We start from the raw sequence: 21,472 nt of genomic DNA on the forward strand, positions 1-21,472 counted from the left end.
AGGGCAGTTACCCATCAATCCTTGTAAATGGTGCTATGTGTCTTGCTGAATCTCCGATGGAACAACAAATGTTTCCATGCAAGATAAAAATAAAGCATATGTGTGCTTGGTCATGCATGCACACACTTTGTGCCAATAAGGTCTGAGCCTGCAGAAATGGTTGACAACCTGTTGCTATTTGTGTACAAATACACGTATGAAAAGGGAACTGATGAGGAATGAAATAGGATGAAAAGAACAGAGGTGCAGAAAGGAAATTTGGTAACAGATGAAAAAAAGGGAGGGAGGAAAGTTGAGGAAAGAGGGGTACATTTAAGATAAAGTGGCATTCACAAAAGAGGGAACATTATGGAGATAATTTTGCGAATGCTATGGAGATACAGCATGTTACAAGAATGGAAGAGGCTATGTTGGGATAGAAAGAGTAAAAAAAAAGGATATACGTAGGCAGTGCTTTTTATGTAAGAAAAAAGGTGCTGGAACTCAGTCAGCCCCACCACCACCACCTCCATCCACCAGTCCTTTGTCAACAGAACAACTCTGCGCAGGGATGCAGAGCAGAGAATAGCACTTGCTTGCTGCCCTGCATTTTCCCACGTCTCCCTTCTTCCTTCTGGAAACAGCAGCTCCATTTCTTGCTGCTTCTCCTCACAGCACAGCTCCTCCCACTTCCCAAAAGCATTGTTTTGCTAACCTCCTTTCCAGCTCTGGCATGTTTCTCTTCTGTTGCAGGGAAACAGAGTTTGTGGGACTAAAAAAAGTTCAGTCAGACCTTCCAACTCCTTGTGAGATCTTTTTTTTTTTCTCACAAGAAGTTGGAAGGTCTGACTGAACTTTTTTTAGTTCCACAAACTCCATTGAAAAAGGGTGCCGGAACCCCACCCCCTTTTCAGCAAATGGTAAAGCCGCTGTTTGGAAGCCCAGCTCAAACAAGATGAGCACTTTCCATGCCGATAGGCAAAAAAAAGAGGTCCAACAGGCCTCACTTCCTTGCAGAAAATAGGCTGCTTGCTAAGTGAGCTGGGCAAAAGCCATTCGTTTGCTAGCCCTTCTCCCCCAAACACACCATTTGCTCACTCACCCTTCCTGGCTTGCTGCTCCACTCGCTGTTCCTCTGAAAACAGGCTGGGTCTGCCCCTTTTATATCTTTTCTTCTCCCCGCCCTCCTCCTTCTCTCTTCCGGGTGCACCGGAAGCTCCAATTAGCATGTCGCCACAGATCCTGGGGATTCAGGCAAGCTCTGCCACTCCAGCTGATCTCCAGGTCTGTGCGGCTCCATTTTGACTTGTTCCCTCCCCTACTGTAATTAGCTAGGCTGGGCTCGCGTACCACCAGCCAGGGGCTCGCCTACCACTGGTGGTACACGTACCACCGGTTGAAAAGCCCTGGCCTAAGTAATTTCTTAGTCCTGGGAGAGGGGCAAACAAAAGGAAAAATGAAACAAGTTGGCACAGGCCACCATATGAGAAAACGTTATCTGAATGAGACTGAAGCAACTAGGGATATTCGCAATCTCTCTCTCTCTCTCTCTCTCTCTCTCTCTCTCTCTCTCTCTCTCTCTCTCTGTGCCATTTTGCTTAATGGCTGAGCTGTTGGAACAGAAGATATCTATTTCTTACTTAATGCGATTCTCTGTTGTCATTATCATGATCATTTGATTCTAAATTTCATATAGAATTCTGGCATCTTGAATATAAAATCAGCAAAAAGGAGGGAAATGTTAATTTTGTACCACTTCTTTTGAAAGATTTCTGGTAGATAAGCCATTATATATCAACATTTTCTGGAACTTACCTGCTATGAACAGTTGGATATCTTGAAGAATTATCTGGGAACACTTATCACTTATGAGTTCAAAATGTTTCATAATCAGTGATCACTAAAAGGTCTTTTGAGGTCAGTAGATTAGCAGCCAAAATTTTCTCAATCAATATTCAGGTGTCAGCTATTCAATTTCATATATTGGTCAAAAACCAGACTGAGTAATCTCTGGGCAACTATTAAAAGCCAAGTGATCTTGAAACTGTTCAGTAAAATCTATTTTAAGAATGGCTCTAAAAGATAACCCTGAAAATAGAATTACGGTAATCTCAAAAATATAAAAATCTGAATTTTCAAAAAGAGAGTACAAAAGCATACAATGCCATTAACTTAGAATATGTTTGCTCTGACAAGACCTGTACAGATCTAATATAGCTACTACATTTCTTCAATAACTTCTGCTCTATTAGTAAAAGTCCTATGTTAATGGTGTCTAAAATTGAGTTTTCTACTTACTCTTGTATTATTCCTTTCAGCTTTCAATTCTGAAATTTCTTCTTCTTTTTCCAGTAGTTGTTCCCTGCATACATTTAGTTCTTTTGTAAGTGCAGCAAATTCCTGCAAAGTTACAGAAATATGCATTATTTCAGAAAATTTTATAAACAGTTTTCAATTTCTTATTAAAATGATAAATGTAATATAATGAAATGCTTTTGAGATCTTTCTTTAGATTAAAAAAATCAGATAGCTTTAAGAATTACTTTGCTAGAAACTTTGAAATTAAATAAAATAAAAATTAAAAAAGTACTGTAACTATTTCTTTGTTTTTCCCAAAAAAGTAAAAGGTAAAGGAACAGGTAATCCTCCCAATAGTAGTTATTCTGTTAAATCATTCGTCATTTTTATTCTGAAATTTATAAACATGGTTACTGGCTCTAAAACCTTACCCAGCAATGTCATAGTTTCAGTTAATGAAATATCACCAAATAGGTATATGAAGATGGGTAAGAAGGTGGATTATATGAATGCACAAATTACAACTCAGAGTGATGATAATAATAATAATAATAATAATAATAATAATAATAATAATAATAATAATAATAATAATAGTAATAATAATAATAAAGTTGGAAGGGACCTTGGAGGTCATCTAGTCCAACCCCCTGCTCAGGCAGGAAACCTTATACCATTTCAGGCAAATGGCTGGCCAGTCTCTTCTTAAAAACCTCCAGTGTTGGAGCATTCACCACCTCTGGAGGCAGGTTGTTCCATTGGTTAATTGTTCTAACTGTCAGGAAGTTTCTCCTTAGTTCTAGGTTGCTTCTCTCCTTGACTAGTTTCCATCCGTTGCTTCTTGTCCTGCTTTCAGGTGCTTTGGAGAATAGCTTGACTCCCTCTTCTTTGTGGTAGCCCCTGAGATATTGGAACACTGCTATCATGTCACCCCTCACCCTTCTCTTCATTAAACTACACATACCCAATTCCAGCAACTGTTCCTTATATGTTTTAGCCTCCAGCCCCCTAATTATCTTTGTTGCTCTTCTCTGTACCCTTTCTAGAGTCTCGACATCTTTTTTACATTGTGGTGACCAAAACTGGATGCAGTATTCCAGGTGTGGCCTTACCAAAGCATTGTAAAGTGGTATTAGTACTTCACTTGATCTTGATTCTATCCCTCTGTTAATGCAGCCTAGCACTGTGTTGGCTTTTTTGGCAGCTGCAGCACACTGCTGGCTCATATTGAAGTGATTGTCTACTAGGACTCTGAGATCCCTCTCACAGTTACTACTATTTTGTATTTATTTCAGTGGAGTTAGGCATAACTGTTCTACAAGAGGACTGGAACAGACAGGAACGAGCTCAGATCATATTTTCATAGATCCAGAAATCTAGCAACCATAAAAGACCACTTCTGGATATACCTATAAACATGTAGATAGATTTTTTTCAGAGCTTACTTTATGAAACTTTCATAGGGAATAGCTATATGTTCAAACAGAGCAAACACAAATACATTTCAACAGGCACCAATGTGTATTTTACAGACTTACATGGGACAAAACCAATGTTCCCTGATGTTAGCAGCAAAGCCATAGGTTAAAATAAAATAACTCTGAAGATAGTAAGTGTATACACAGACACACATGTAAACATAAACCAAGTATGAAGGATATGAACTGCTTGCATTTATCAACTTAAATTACTACTCTTCCATTGCAAAGCAGTATCTTCAGATTATGGAAAGGTATTTATTCTCAGTGAGATGTCTTCACAATAATTTGACATGTAAAAGTCACTTCATAAAAAGATTTTGGCATTTCACTATTTTACTGTATTACATGACAAATATCTGCTAAAATAATTATAAATAACTCATACAGTATGTAATTAAAACAGCCTAGTATAATAAATAAGAATGGTTTCTATGTTATATTCTGTCTGTCTGTGGTTACTGTAAGACTAGGCTTTTATCAAACTAATAAACTGCAGGTTTGATTATTTATAAATTTCAGAAAAATAAATTGCTCGTTATCCTAATGTACTAAATTTGGAATATCTGGATTCAGGGCAATTTATTTATGAACTAAGTTCTTTGGCTTAATTGCTTTTATTTGATAATAACTTTTTTAGAAAAGAAATAATTATAGGATCACTAGTGACATTGTTTTGCTTGAAAACTGTTCTTGAATGAGTCTTCACAAATGAATTCTGACCATTTAGTTAAGATGTAGCACTGTGCAAAATCTTTTTATATCACATTTGTCTTCTAATTAACCTGATGTGGTGCTATCTATGCTTATATGCACCATCTAAAAATAAAAAAGCAAGGGGCTTATTACAATCCTGGTTCAATAAAAGATTGTACAGCAAATCCAAAAACACTAAGAAAAAATAATTACATAATAAGAACCCAAGCATAACTACAGAGGAATAAAAAGGGCAAAAATAGTTCTATTTTACTTGTGTCATGCATTTTACAGGGAGAGAAAAGTATACAGTCTCATTTTCAGTGTCCTCTCTCAGTCTCATAGGCATCACAATTGGTTGATTTGATCCCTATGCAGGCAGTGAGACCTTGGAGGCCCAAAGCTGTTTTCTCAGTAGTCAACAAATCAGCTGTCTCAACACTGGGAAACAGAGAGTGCTAACACTTTCTCCCAGTCACCTAGCAGACTGTTGGAGTAGAGAAATGGCTTCTGTTTTAGGGTTAGGATAGGCAAAATAAAACCTTCTGGGCTTTCTTTCCTTATAATCCTGAACTCAACATCAACAGAAAGTAGGACAAGGTTACAGACAAGAGTATAGTTCCTATTGTAGGACGTCAGCACCCCCTCAGAGAAGAAAACATTTAGGGGGATATTAAAAAGGTAGAATATTATATTTTCCCCAAAAGAATAGTAGAAAAATCCTAGGCAGAAACCATCCCCCACAAGTCTCTCTGCCACAAATAGAAACCAGCTTTTAGAAATGCAGATTTGGTGATTCATTCAGGAAGACTGGGGCCAGGAAGCTTAGAGCTGATGGGATTAGAAAGACAAATATCACTAAAATCTGCATCCCCCACCCAAAATCTAAAGACATGACCTTTAAGACACAATAGGATTAACCAACCACCATTAGAATACCAAAAGGGCACACTCAAGCTCAGGTCTAAGTACAGGAAGAACCTCAAGTACAAAGCCACAGGAACAGGAAGAACCTCAAATACAAAGCCCAAAGAAGGTATAAAAGCCCACCTGTTCTGTACCAGCCTACTACCGGCCCTGCAGAAAAGGCAGGGACAGCCCCTTTACAAAAAGGCAAGAGGCTGGAACTAAGCCTGCCAAATTTATTGACACAAAACAGAGCAAACAGAGCAAAACCAAAACACGAACCATGAAACAGGAGCTATTCAAACGGTTGCCTTCAGCAAACCAGCCCTCCCACACATTCCCCTTTTAAACAGTTCAAGGCGTGGCTTCTCTCTGCCTCCTTCCGAGGTGCCCCATTGCCTTCCTCTGTTTACTTCTGATTGACTGCCTCCTGCGTTGGGCATCCTTGAACAGGGCCAGCTGTGGGTCATCTTCATCCACACTGTCAGGCTCACACAGCTGGGTCTGCATAGTAACCAGATGAGAGGGGCCTGGCTGAGGGCTCTGCGAAGCCTCAGGGCTGTCCTCTGCAGGCTCTCCAACACCCCCCTCCTCCTCCTCTGAATCGTCCGACCCAACTGCCGAACCCACAGGCTGACCCTGAATCACAACACCACCTATCCCAACTCCATTTTGTTAGCTATCTCAGAACCACATGCTGTTGGCTCTGCTCTATGGCCATAGAATAAAATAAACAAGTCTCTCTCTTCCGTTAGTCTTGTTTGCCTGTTTCTTTGTTCTTTTTTCTCTGTGTCTCTCTGTCTGTGCTAGACAGAGAGAGAGAGTAACATGGCAGCAAAATGAACATGAATTTGTGCATCGTGGTCCCACCTATCAGTCTTATACAGCTCCTAAAGGGTTCTGCGAGGACCAATATGCCTTCTCACTTTAAAAGAAGTGCATCAGAATTTTCATGGGTCTTCTAGGTAAAGTTTTTAGAAAGAGGAATCTTAGCCTTGCTTTGAGTTTTCTACCCATCCTTCAACATACAAGAATGTGGCCAGAACATTTCTTTTCTCTCTTCCTAAATATATAGTTTCCACTGAACAGAATTTTGTTAAATGTCAATTAATAAAACAAAGAACAGCACATTAGAACAAATAAACAAATCTAACATGATTCCAAAAGAAAATATATCTTGGTCTTCCAAGTTGGCCTTGAAAATTGCAGTTGAGCTTGGATCAAATGTAGATAGATTAAAATTAATTAAAATGTAGGTGAGAATTATAGGAAGATTTCTACAATCTTTGAGGGATTGCCTCTTTTCGATTATGTCTACTCAGGTTTGGCAGGAAGGACATGTTATGGGCCTTGATTGTTATAGAGCTCCAACTGATAAGACCTAGGAGTGAACCTTTCCTGCCATAGTACCTGCTCTTTGAAATGATGTCTCAGGTTGTTAAGCAGGTAAAAAGTGTGAAGAACTTCAAGGGGAATGTGAGAGACCCTGACACAGCCCATTTTGAGTTTTACTAGATCTAGTGGACTGAGGTTATGTTTGAGCTAAGCATTTTCATTTCTCTGCTGTGAAAAGAAACAACAAAAAAAGATCTTCTTGGAATATATCCACAAGCTTTTTTTTGAGAAGCTTCATAAGAAAATGAAGCTTATCTTTCATATTTAAAATGAGATTATTCTATCAGGCTTGAATCTTGAGAGAAACAATAATAATAGCAGGAACACAAGCTTCATGAAATACATTTGTTGGCCTAGAAATGATTAAATGATTGAAAATGGTCATGTAGCTTATCATTAGGAAGTGTATAATAGCAGAATCTTATAGCAAATATTTAAATTAAAATTTAAAAATGCAAATTTTAGTTCTACCTTGTTATGTAACAACTTTTGATGATAATGATCTTTGCTGCATATTTACCTCACAGATGCACAGAAAAAGGAATGTTGTCATCTAGAATTATTTTTTCCCTTAGATATATTGCATGGTCAGTCATAGTTTAAGGAGCCTCAAGACAGAAGCTGCTGCAGAACTAATGCTGTTTGACAGACAGAACTACACCATTAAATTCATAAAGAAACTGTAGGCTTCCAACAATAATTACAAAACAACACCATAATAATCTAAGCACTGAATTAATCAGCAGTAATAATTCTACCAATATATGAAACAGTAAAGGGCAGAATCTGTTGAAAAGCATAATTTTCCATTTTAAAAGCTTAGATTAGATCCAGGCTTCCAGAAGACTAATTCCTCCAATGAGAATACTCCTGTCCTGTTCAGTCAAATTGGGAAGGAATATTATGGGTCCCTTGGGGGAACAGCCTGTCTCAGTAATAGCCCATCTTTCTAGAACAATGTAGCCACAGAAATTCTTTTTTGAAAAATATAAGTCTTTATTTACATTTCGTGTTAAAAACACACCATACACCAACAAAGAGAAAAAAACATTTACAATATACAGAAAACAAAGAAATCAAAAAATTGGAAACCATTTCAAAAAAATCAAATTATATCTACTTCTAAACTTACAATTATATTCCACTCACTAAATCTCTTATAACTATCCAACTCCAAAGCTTATTCATTAACAAAAACTATATCACTTCATTTTTGACCAACCTCCAAGCCACCCTCATTTCTTTAATCTTTTATCCATCCAAATATACCATTTATTCCATGATAGAAATGCTGGTGTCTCTTCTTTACCCTTCAACTTTTTGGTCAATGTGTCTGCTTCTGCACAATCAAGCATTCTCCTAATTATAGCTTCATCCGGCGGGGTATGATTTGCCTTCCAAAATTGAGCATACCCCATCCTTGCTGCCGTTAAGATATGTAAAACCAAATACCATATTCCCCTTTGAATATTTCCAGGCCTGAAGCCAAGCAGATACGTCTCTGGTTTAAGTTCAACTAAACACCCTGTAATTTCCTCTATCCATTTTTGGATCCTCATCCAATATTTAACCACTTCCGGACATGTCCACCATAAGTGATAATACGTGCCAATCCCTTTACCACACTTCCAACAATCGGCCGACAATCTGGGGAACATTTTGGAAAGTCTAGCCGGAGGGAGATGCCATCTATAAAGCATTTTGTATATGTTCTCCTTATATGATGTGGAAACCACCAGCCTCATATTAATTCACCAAATCTCTTCCCATTTCTCAAGTGGAAGTGCATAACCTAAATTCTTCCCCCAGGCAATCATTGCGTCTTTTACCACCTCCTCCCCTACTACCCTGATTAGCAACAATTTATAGCACTTAGATATCATCCCTTTCTCCGGACCCAGCAGAATCTTATCTAATTCCTGCAGATTCAGATAAATACCCCTTCCTTCCTTATCCTTCTTATACCTTGACATAACTTGTATAATTGTAACATTATATTGAGTCTGAGCTGGGATTATTTTTTAATTAGGGCAATTACATTTATCATTTCAGGTTTTAATTATTGGTTTAAGATATTTATACTTTTATATGTGTTCCCTAGCATTTGTTGAAATTGGTGGAATATAAATGATAAATACATATGTGTGTATATAATGCACATTTACCTCCCTCTATCTATCCTTCACAACTGCAGATCCAACAGGGAACCCTATAAAGCAATCAATACTCCTCCTGTAGCTACCTACACTTGCCCAATGGGGCAGTACCAGAAATGTCACTCAAACAATGCCTTCCTCTTACCTTCCTACTCCTTTCAAAAATGAATAAAATTTCCAATCCATATTCCCAAAATAAGTCTTTATCTGCTTATTTATTAAAGCAAATCTAAATAGTTACTCGCCAAAACATGAAGCTTTTTAGTTAAAAGCTTATTGCTAGCCATAACAGTGAAAAGATCCAGAACTTAGATGTAACATAAAAGCAGGTTTGTGTAAAGAATTTTCTTATGATGTGCCACACACAAATAGTAGAAGGCAACTAAGTTATATTTTATAGGTTTCTAAATCAGATGCTTTAATTGCACAAGAAAAGCAAGTTCACAAATTCAGTATTCCAAACAAGGCTTTCATGATTGGACTGAAAGATAAGGGATCATAATTTGATAACCAAAACTTTTAAGGCCCAGTATAAAAATGGGGATGAGACAAGAATGGATTTAAGGCATTTTAATGTGCTCCAGTTAAGGCAGGAGTGAGCAATGAAAATCCCTTTCAGTTTTAGTAAATTAACATGCATCATTCTTCATCATTGTTGGGACTTCAACATCTAGAGGAGTCTGTGTGTCTTTTCTTGTCTTAAGGGATGGAAAAACATGGAAATTGTGGCTGTGTAAGAACAAGATGTCTACTTAAGGCTAAGCCTGGAGAAAAAAAATCCCACAAAGTAGAAGATCAATCTAAGGCTGATAAATGGTGTTGGCAGTCATTATTCCCAATTACATATACTGTAAGTACCCGTACAGAAGAACTGAGCATAATATCAAGAAGAAGGTATTTTTCTAAAGGAGAAAAATCAGTTAAGGTGTTTTCTTCAGCACATTTTCTAATATTTTGCTTTTCAAAGAATGAAATGGTTCTTGCCTCCACTAATCTAGTTATAATATTTTTTTCAAAAACATTATTTCTTTCAATGGTTTTAAGAATTACTCTGGAACTACAAACATCAGACTACTTAGACATATTCAAGTATATATTTTTTTCTTTATACTTAATTATATATGACAGAGTATTCTTGATGCGGTGGCTCAGTGGGTTAGGACGCTGAGCTTGTCGATCAGAAGGTCGGCAGTTTGGCGGGTCGAATCCCGAGTGCTGCATAACAGAGTGAGTGCCTGTTACTTGTCCCAGCTTCTGCCAACCTAGCAGTTCGAAAGCACGTAAAAATGCAAGTAGAAAAGTAGGGACCACTACGGTGGGAAGGTAACAGTATGTTTAAGGTGAGTTAAAGTGCAATAGAATTTAATGTTTTATTTTAGCTTGTTAGCACATTTTAGTTTAAGTTTGTAAAGTTTATACCCTATATTCAGCTCTGGGAAGTCAGGGGGGGGGAGGGGAGGGTAAGGGAGGGTAAGGGGGAGGGGAGGGGGAGGGAGTTCTTTCTTTTTAAAAATGTACTGTAAAACTTTTCAATAAAAACCAACGAATATTTATAGAGATATCATAGTGTTTTAATATTACAGCATTGTTAGTTATTACTGAAATGCTTGTATTTTTTCAGCATTTATGCTGCTCTACTAAATATTTGATTGATTTATGACAACAAATATTCTCCAGAGAAATTCTTTTTTTTCTAGCAGAACAAAAATACCCCATAATTATGGCTTCTGCACTTCTTTGCCAAAATAACCAGTGGGGAGTGCCACTTTTTCCACTGTTCCATGCTTCTATTTGCAATGCCTAGCTCTTGACCACAAAGCAACAACAACAACAACAACAAGCCGGACTGATTATAAGTGTTAGAACAATTTGGGAAGAAGGAGAAACGCATTACTCTAATAATTCAGGTTTCTCAAGCTGGCTGGAAGATGATCAGAATCATAACTGACTTCTAAGGAGAAAGGCAACACTTCCCTTTTCGTTTCCCCCCCTTCTACATCTATTGTTTGAACCTTGTTACTTATGCAGCATCACTTATATAAACCTATCTTCTGTGTTATAAATAGAGGAAAATGCCTTATAATGGATCAAATTAATTGCTTTGTTTAGCTCAGTACTGCATTATCTGCACTTAGATTTGTGCTTAGATTGTAAGCCGCCCTGAGTCTTCGGAGAAGGGCGGAATATAAATGGGATTTAAAAAAAAATCACAGCAAATATGCCTTGGCTTTTAAAAAAATATACAAGTGACACATTCAAAGACCCAGCAGAGACAAGAGAAACACAAGAATCTGATTTCAACAGATGTTCCTGATCAAGGATAGCGAAGAAACAGACTGGTGACAACCTGCAAAAACAAACATAGCAGCAGCCTGCCTAAAGTGCTATGATCATCTCATTAGAAAAGTGTTAAAAGCATAGCAGGGAAACATAAACATTCTAGCCAATAATTAGACACCTTGGCCATCAGTCAGTGCCAAAAGTCATGCTAATAGCAAAACTGCCAGCAATGTAATCTATTACCTACAATAAAACTTACATTTCCTTCAGATTTTAAGTGATAAACAGAACTGTTAAAAATAATTGTCATAATGTCCCAAGTCTACAGTGTTGTTCTGAACCAGCCCTCTTCTAACAAACCCCTTATCAGAAAGAAGAGACTGGAGAGCGTCCAAGGCTAAAAGGCTTCTGCCAAGATTTAATTACGCAGTTAACAAAAACACAAGAGCTTGTCTTCTCAAGCGGAAAAAGTTGCTTTCAGCAACCAGCCCCTCCCCAAACACTTCTTTTATAGAGAGCTCAGGGCGTGGTCTCCCTGTGCCTCCTCCCGAGGAGTCCCATAGTCTTTCTTTGTTTGTCCCTGCTCGTCTGCCTCCTGCGTCGGGCGTCCTTGAACAGGGCCAGCTGTGGGTCATCATCCTCCGCACTCTCGGGCTCACACAGCTGAGAAGAGGTCCCCGGCTGAGGACTCTGCAAAGCCTCCAAATCATCATCAGCCGGTTCGTTTCCCTCCTCCCCCACATCTGAGTCCTCCGATACATCGGACCCGGCTGTCGGACCCACAGGCTGGCCCTGAGTCACAACAAGTGTATATGGTTTTAAAAGGCTATATATTCAACAGTGGCAACGAAGGTGGGATGTGCTGTTAAGAAAGAAAGAGCCAAGAGTCACTAGGGGTAAGAGCAGGCATCAGTGCCCTGGTAGGAACCACGTTGCCCCCTCTGCCTGCCAGCAAGCCATGCTGGAGGCATCCCTATCCTAAGAGATCTGTCCCTAGGATTAGCACAGAAGCCCTTTGCAGCATAAGGCATTGAAAGGCTAGTAACAGTCAGCCATGGCAAAGGTTGGTAAGCTTTCAGAAGTCGACATATTGCACCCAGAGCGATGGAGCTCGTACGTCTCACGGGTCGAAAACTATTTGAGAACAAACCAGGTCAGGGAAGACGGCTTAAAGGCTGCCACGTTGCTATGCATGTGCGGCCAGGCGACTTTTGACATAGAAGAAAATCTAGCCGCCCCAGAAAGTTTGGAGTCAATTACCTACCCTGAGCTGAAGAGGAAACTTAAGGAGCACTTCGAACCAAAGCTCTCTGTCATTGTCTGGAGACACACATTCGAACAGAGGGTACAGCAACCTGGAGAGACACCTGCAGAGTTTGTGGCTGCCCTGAGACAGGCGTCCAGGGTCTGCGACTTCCCAGAGTTAGAAGATCAGCTCAAGGACCAACTGGTATGTGGCCTGAGAAACAGAGACCTACAGCAGAGGGGGTTTGCGAAGGAGACTTTGATGTTCCAGGACACCTTGAAAGAAGCAATGGAAGAAGAGGCTGCCGGGGGAGCTATCAAAGCTTTACGACCCTCAAAGATTGTCCCCAGCCAGACAATGGTCCACCATGAAGAGTCTGAAAGAGCAGACGACCTGGATGTGAACAATGAGATTGACCCGGTGCAGAAGTTCCCAGAAAGAGGGAAGTGGCCATTTGAGAAGGTAGGTTGTGGAGGCTGACACCAGTGCTCTGAGTGCACATTTTGTACGGTGGTGTGCTGAGCATGTGGCAAAAGGGCCACATCACCATCGTCTGTAAAGGTCGCCAAAGGGAATCTCCACCAGAAGACTTCCCTAGGAAAGGTACAGGGGCCCCGGGGAAAAACAGAGTAGGCTAGTGCTCCGGATGAAGTAGTATTCTGAGAACAGGAGCCCATCGCCTCCTTAAAGAAAAGCTTAGGCTAAAAGTCAAGCTTCAAAGAATTCCATGCTCAATGGAATTGGACACCAGGTCAGCCCTGTCCATAATTTCCCAAAGAACCTTCCAGTACATTTGCAGTCACAGCGGAAAAAGAGTTAGACTCAAGCAGTCAAATCTAATATTGACAGATTTTCAAAACTCCCGCATAGCGGTTAAAGGGGAAGCTACAGTAAAAGTATGATTCAGAGAGTTTGAGGGTCCCCTCGACATCATGGTAGTTGAGGGCCAGCGCACAAGCCTCATTGTCTTACACTGGTTTGATGCCCTGGGCATCCATGTGACTGAATTAACAGAACACAAACAGTGGATCTGAAGACTGTCTGCCAGGAATATGCTGATGTTTTCAGCCCTAGCTTAGGAAAGTACAAGGGAGCTCCAATTACCCTCCACCTTGATCCAACTGTAACCCCAATCAGGATCAAGCCTTGCAGAGTGCCTTTTGCCCTTGAACCCAAGATTGATGCAGAGCTAGATAAATTGGTGCAGCAAGGTGTGCTGCAACTGGTAGATATCAGTTTGTGGGAAACTCCCATAGTCACACCAGTAAAACCCAATGGTGCACATCTGTGCTGATTATAAGTGCACCATTAATAAAGCACTTCAGCAGCATGCATATCCGGTACCTGTAGTTAGTCACATCTTGGCATCACTACAGGGAGGTCGTGTACTTGCCAAGTTGGACCTGGCACAGGTATACCAGCAACTGCCAGTGGATGATGCCATGGCAGAAGCTCAAACAATAGTGACCCATAGGGGACATTCAGGGTTCATCGCCTGCAGTTTTGGGTCAGTGTGGCCCCAGGTCTCTTCCAGAGCGTGATGGAATGCACACTGAAAAATATTCCTGGTGTGTGCTCTTATTTCAATGACATCCTCATAGCTGGGGAGTCAGTAGAAATATTGGCTGAATGGCTCAGAGCCATCCTTCAGCACTTCTGCAAAGTGGGGCTAAAGTTCAAGAGAGACAAATGTCAGGTGTGGACTCTACAGAGTTCCTAGGATTTTGCATTGACGCCGCAGCAATCCACCCTGCTGACTCAAAGCTCAAGGCTATTCAGCAGGCTCCCAGACCTCAGTCAAAAGGGGAGCTGCAGGCATTTCTAGGGTTACTCAATTTCTACCATGCATTCCTTCCACATAAGGCTGCAGTGGCAGAGCCTTTACATAAGCTCTTGGATAAGAGGGTACCATGGCAGTGGACAAGCATCCACAAGAAAAGTTTCAAAGCAGTCAAATCACTGCTGTCTTCAAACTCTGTGTTAACACATTTCAATGAGAAACTGCCTATCAGTATTTCATGTGACACTTCATCATACGGGACAGGAGCAGTTTTGAGCCATTTAATGGCTGACAGGAGGCAAGCTCCCATAGCATATTGTTCAAAGACACTTTCACCGGCAGAAAGAAATTACGCCCAAATTGATAAGGAGGCATTGGCCAGTGTGGCAGGAATAAAAAAAAATTCCACAATTTCCTTTATGGTCACCCATTTATGGTCTTTACAGACCACAAGCCTCTTCTAGGTCTTTTTACTGCAGACAAGCAAACCCCTCAGACCTTCTCTCCAAGGATGCTGAGGTGGTCAATCTTTATGGCAGCCTACAGTTACAGGCTAGTCCATACGCCGAGCAAGGAAATGGGCCACACTGACACACTCAGCAGGCTGCCCCTGCCTCACTCAGAACCAGACCCTGCACCTGCTGCATGCATCCTGGCAATCCAGGACCTGCCAGAGTCTCCCCTTTACGCAGGGGATGTGGCTGCTGAAACAGCCACTGAAAAAACACTCAGTAGTGTTTTGAACTGGGTGCTGAGGGGGTGGCCAGTAGCCAGTCCAGGGACAGAATTTCATCAGAAGACAGGATGAGCTGTCAGCATACAAGGGCTGCATTCTATGGGGAAGTCAGGTCATAGTCCTACACTCATTGAGGACTAGAGTCTTAGAATTTCTGCATGAGGGACATCCTGGAATAGCCAGGATGAAGGCACTTGCAAGGAGCTACCTGTGGTGGCCAAGGTTAGATAAGGATATAGAGGTCCAAGTGAAAGGATTCCAGGTTTGCCAGCAATCCAGACCTGAAATGTCTCAAGCCCCAGTACATCGCTGGGAAACCACTCAAACTCCCTGGTCTAAGATTCACATAGACTATGCTGGGCCCTTCTAAGGACAGGTATTCCTCATTGTAGTAGACAGTTACTCCAAGTGGCTGGAGGTTGCACCTGTCCCTACTATGACTACTGCCAGGACCATCCAGGAACTGTGGAGAATCTTTGCCACACATGGCTTACCCAATGTAATAGTGTCAGACAACGGGGCACAATTTACTGCTGCTGAATTTCAGTCCTTTTTAAAGGCTAACATGATTAGACATGCCACTTCAGCCCCCTTTTACCCGGCTTCAAATGGCCAAGTGGAGCACATGGTCAGAACGACCAAGGAGTCGCTTAAGAGAATTCTGTCTGGCGATTGGCATCATCGGTTGGCAGATTTTTTGCTCTGCCAGCATACAACCCCCTGCTCATCTACGGGTTACAGCCCTGCAGAACTCAGATGGAGACGTTGGCTAACTACGAAGCTGGGCCATCTCCATCCAGACCGAGTTGCATCAGACACAGCACAGCCAAGGCCCCTGAGGAACTTGCAAGTTGGTGACCAAATTTGGGCAAGGAACTATGGTCAAGGGGCACTGTGGGTGGTAGCTGTGGTTTGTAAGGTGTCAGAACCACTGTCATACAAAGTGGTCCTGGAAGATGGCTGGGTGATTCACCACCATATCGATCAACTGCATCAGCGACTGGCGAATCAGACCCTGGCCACTGACAGAGATGAGAGCCAAGACCAGCCTGACAGCGGCATCGTGACAGAATCTCAGGGTGCTTGCAAGACTCACAGAGACGTGGATGGTGTGTTAGCTGGGAGTGAGTCACCCCTGAGCGGAGAGATTGCACCCACAGAGCTGGACATGCAGAGGGAACTCTTTTCCAGCTTGTCCAGAACTGCTCCATCCACAGACATTGGCACAGGTCTACCCAGCCAGACCAGTCAAGGGGGCACTGGTCTACCCAAAGCGAGCAGGTCCAAAAGCCCCGGTCTACCCAGCCAGGCAAGGAAGCTGGTAGACCGGGAACCACTGGCTGTGACGCAACATTCGGAGCGGTCGCAGAAGCCACCAGCATATTTGCAGGACTATGTACATTTTCTGGATATGTGAGCTATCTAGGGGAGAGGGGTGTTGTGTATTAATGTGAATTCATAAGGGCAGTTGTAAATAGTTAACTGTTGTATTCATTCAAATCCTTAACTGTCTGTCTATTACTTTGCAAGCTTGTGTCTGAGCGGGAATGTTTGCTTTAATTTCATTGGCTGCCGCCTATCAGCGGTCCGTATAAATAGATGTCAAGCGGCTATTAGAGTTGCTTCTGTGTTAACTCAATAAATGAACTGTTACTTTTCACTCTCGCCTCTTCAATGCCTCAACGATCCCAGTATACAACACCCAGAGTCTTCAAATTCAAGAGCAAATGGAGTTGGCAGCAAACAGAGTTCTATGCTTTAAAAGTTCCTTCCTTCAGAATAATGAAAGAAACAGAGGAGACATATATGTAGGATTCACTAACTCAAGCAAAATAATGCAGCGACAAAAGAAAGCAATTACTGCTTATCAAGAGCACTGAAATGCCATACTGAATACTACATAAGTAAAATATCTGCAAAAACAACTAATCAAAATCTCCTCTTGCTTTCAGCAATTGATGCATGCAGAAGAGTTCTCTGGCTATGCCATGAATATCTGCTCAGTGTATGCAGTTAAAGCTTGATGATATCCATCATAGTTTACATATTGAATTTTTTAAAGGTAATATCTAAGTATGCATGTACTCATACACCCTTGCTGCTTAAAAAGAGCAAAAGTACACCTGGGATCTTCTCCCAGATAAAAAGAATCCATAGGCTTTTTTCTCCCCACCCCCAGCAAGAATTATTTTTTCTCTTTTCCACTTCCAAACAAATGCTAAAGAAATAGTTGAATTGATGAGGTGCATTGGTAAAACTGATAATAGAATTGGTGCATGGTAATTTATTACATCAGAATAAGAACTATTGCTCCATCCATAAATTGAGACACAGGAATGTACACAGAATTGAGGTCAAAATGTGTGAATGAAAATTAATGATCTTTTGCACTCTTTGACCAAAGAAAAACTTCGCTCCATTATCACTTAATACTATATCTATTTATGGAAATTATTGAAATAGTGGGTTTAAATGGTAGAATAAAGGTACTATAAGGGTAAAGGTTTGTTCTCCAAGCTTGTATGTTGGTTTCCAAACATTTCGTTACCAGGCTAGGTAACATCTTCAGTGGAGTTTAGGGGATATCTCCTAAACTCTACTGAAGATGTTACTTACCTAGCCTGGTAATGAAACATTTGGAAACCAACACACAAGCTCAGAGAACAAATCTTCACTCTCATCCTACACCTGATATTCGCCACTATTGTAAAGCTAATATGCTGGAAGACGCTCCTGTTGGAAAGGGAGCATTCTACAACACATTGTTTACTGTGCATTGTCTTTGTATCCCTATACAAGCACCTTTAAAAAACCCCAAAAGCTTAGAAACAACATTCAGTTGACCTCTTATGCTTTTTTCTTTCAGTGAATTCTGCATATTTTTTTCTATTCTTGGCCACTGAAATCAATCATCCAGTAAGAAAACAGTGAAGTTTTTAGTGCGTTCCTCTAAATGACAGGAATCATCTACAACATACAGAACAAGGACTGTAACAGTCACTATGTAGAACAGACAAGCAGAAGTCTATCAGAGCGAATCCATGAACACCAACTAGCAGTCAGAAGACAAAACAAAAACTCTTAAACTCAGAACACACGGACAGATTCAACCACAGTTTCAGCTAGAAAACTATTAGCATCTTAAAGGTAAAGGTAAAGGTTCCCCCCGCACATGCGTGCTAGTCGTTTCCGACTCTAGGGGCCGGTGCTCATCTTTGTTTCAAAGCTTGTCTGAGGACATCTCTGTGGTCATGTGGCCGGCATGACTAGATGCCAAAGGCACATGGAACACTGTTACCTTCCCACCGTAGTGGTCCCTATTTTTCTACTTGCATTTTTACATGCTTTCGAACTGCTAGGTTGGCAGAAGCTGGGACGAGTAACAGGCGCTCACTCTACTACACGGCACTCAGGATTCGACCCGCCAAATTGCCGACCTTCTGATCGACAAGCTCAGCGTCCCAACCCACTGAGCCACCGCATCCCTTATTAGCATCTTAAGGTAAAAGGTAAAGGTTCCCCCGCACATGCGTGCTAGTCGTTTCCGACTCTAGGGGCCGGTGCTCATCTCCGTTTCAAAGCCGAAGAGCCAGCGCTTGTCCGAGGACGTCTCCGTGGTCATGTGGCCGGCATGACTAGACGCCAAAGGCACACGGAACGCTGTTACCTTCCCACCGTAGTGGTCCCTATTTTTCTACTTGCATTTTTACGTGCTTTCGAACTGCTAGGTTGGCAGAAGCTGGGATGAGTAACAGGCGCTCACTCTGTTACGCGGCAGTCGGGATTCGACCCGCCAACCCAAATCCAAAAATCCTAAGGAGCTCCTTGCCATTCAGAAAAATGAACTATCAAAAGACATACAGAAATAAACCACCTATGCATTATTATATTATTCAAAAGGCAATAAAAATCCAGATAGGAAGCAAAAGCACTAGGGGTGTCAAACTGCCGGCCCATGGGCAGGTTTCATCATACTGAAGCCGCACCCACCCCATGCAAAAAGAGTTGTGATACGTTGCAACACATCATGTGATGTGGTGAGTTTGACACCCATGGACTAGAACATATACCCTCTAGTAGCCATCACTCAGATAAACAAGGATCAGTGCCACACAAACAGGCAGAAAATAATACTCTAATTAAAGAACCAGCAAGAAGGAAATAGCCCTACCAAAACTGGCAGGGCAAGCTACTATATTTAAAAGGAAACAGACCCCACACTGACTCACACTGATGTTACCTGGTTGGATAATGAAACATCTACAAGCAAACCATCAAGCTCAGAGAGCACCAAGAACTTTCCAGTTCAACCCTGAACTACGTGGGGAAAAGTCAAAATAAGACAGTTACTCTGGAATTATATTTAAAATATTTTGTTTTATTAACCTGAATGAAAAATATTCATTTTATTTGTTTATGCCAATCTAAAAGGGTGACTAAGTATACTAAGTCACCCTTTTACTAGGTTTTCCATTATATGAAGATATTTACATTTAATGATTCATTGATTTATTTAATTACAGATCTAACATTTTTATGAAGCAAAGTAATATATAATTAATGGGACGCGGTGGCTCAGTGGGTTAGGACGCTGAGCTTGTTGATCAGAAGGTTGGCAGTTTGGCGGGTCGAATCCCAAGTGCCGCGTAGCAGAGCGAGTGCCTGTTACTCGTCCCAGCTTCTGCCAACCTAGCAGTTCAAAAGCATGTAAAAATGCAAGTAGAAAAATAGGGACCACTACGGTGGGAAGATAACAGCATTCCGTGCGCCTTTGGTGTCTAGCCACATAACCACAGAGACGTCCTCTGACAAGAGCTGGCTCTTCGGCTTTGAAACGGAGATGAGCACCGGCCCCTAGAGTTGGAAACGACTAGCACGCATGTGCAGGGGAACCTTTACCTTTTTAATATATAATTAAGATTTTATTTATTTTGTGTTTGATTCCTAGAAATGAATTACCACATTAGAGTTTATTTCAAGTTACAATGCATAACTCTGAACTCTAAATAAAAGTACTAAACAAATTTCCAAGTTTTTCTCATATAATACTTCTTAATAGGCTATGCATCTAAACTTTATAAAAATAGTTTATTAAAAATATTGATGTTTTCTAAATGGATTATTAAAGAATAACATATTACATACCTACTCTTGATCCATACTCAACTTACATGTATGTACAGTTCTACATAATTAGAAATGGAGAATACTCTAGGGCATGAATAAAATTCTATATACACAGTTCTCTTACATAGGATCTGTGCATAAATTAAGTTGTCTTGTCATGTTAATGAGAGGGATATTACAGAACATGACACATTTGAAGATAGACAACTCACAGGTAGAAGAAATTTGGGTTGGAACTTTTGATCTTTAGTTGTAAGTAGCCAACCTTCTAGAATTTTAGTCCTATTGAAACAGTACTTCAGAGGCTCAGGAACCTTTTAAAAGGGATGGGTGGAACAATGAAGTAAGCTTTTATTACTTGTCTTTGAAGAAACACACAATATTGAAAAAAAGGAAATGATCAGAAAAGCATGATTGGGAACACACTTATAGAAAGTGATACCAGTCTTTTCAAGAGTTAAATCTTCTAAATCCAACATGGCACCAATTTCACAGCAATCATAGATTACAGAATGTTCTAACATAATAAATTATATTGCTGTGAAGTTGGGAAAAATAACATAGTTTATATATATGTGTGTGTGTCTACACAGAGCTCTCCATTACAACCTATGGTGAAATCAAAATATACTAGACAGCCTATGACCACTTGGGTCATTGTTTCAGATAGTTCCTCACCAGATTCCTCAATGCCTTCAAAAATGGCAGAGCTTTAATGTACTTGAAAAGTTCTTAAAAAGTCAGGGAGGTATTCAAATCTGTATCTGACTTTAAAGTAGCCCATCTTGAATTATAGAGCATAGTCAAACATTAGCAGTTGACCACAGGAAATGTTTTATGCCATTTTGTATAATGTCATTAAATGCTTTATGATTATTTTTATGTCATAAAATGTTTTTAAAAATGTTTCAAATTTTAACTCCACAGGAGTCATGGGTCCTGGATTTTGGACACTTTCTGTAAGTTAGTCCATTTGGGATACCTTGGTTAAAAAGGTTTTGCCCTGTGATGCATCATTTCTTCAGTTAAACGTTACAGACATGAAAATTTAGTAATATATAGTTATTTTTAAATAAATAAACAAATAAATAAATTATACAATGTACCATTGCCCAAACTGTATGAAAATCTGTATGCTTTTCTAATTTTCTAAAAAGCTCAAGTGGTGTAAATCATAGAACACTATTTGCACTTTCTCATTATCATTTTTAATTTACACCAACTTTCACACTTTTAATGTGACTTCTATTCACATAACTGTGATACTGTCAAAGCATGAAAATAAAATTGGGATTTAAACAAACCAAATCACCAAATGTTTACTACTAATGAAGCAAAGGTTTGAGATGAGTGGATGATAATGGCAATTTTAACCATAAAAATACAGCAATGATA

At 40.4% G+C, this 21,472-nt stretch overlaps 1 protein-coding gene across 1 annotated transcript in view; it reads right to left on the minus strand.

Moving 5' to 3' along the window:
- Positions 1-21,472, minus strand: part of PPFIA2 (PTPRF interacting protein alpha 2) — a gene marked incomplete at its 5' end in the record, with an annotated part of 237,474 nt that overhangs the window by 114,516 nt on the left and 101,486 nt on the right. The window contains one exon of the mRNA XM_083365122.1: positions 2,278-2,379. Coding sequence (XP_083221248.1) covers positions 2,278-2,379 — 102 coding nt within the window. The remainder of the gene's footprint in view (positions 1-2,277; positions 2,380-21,472) is intronic.

Source organism: Vipera ursinii (genome assembly GCF_947247035.1).
Source record: "Vipera ursinii genome assembly, chromosome: 6".
Taxonomy (NCBI): domain Eukaryota; kingdom Metazoa; phylum Chordata; class Lepidosauria; order Squamata; family Viperidae; genus Vipera; species Vipera ursinii.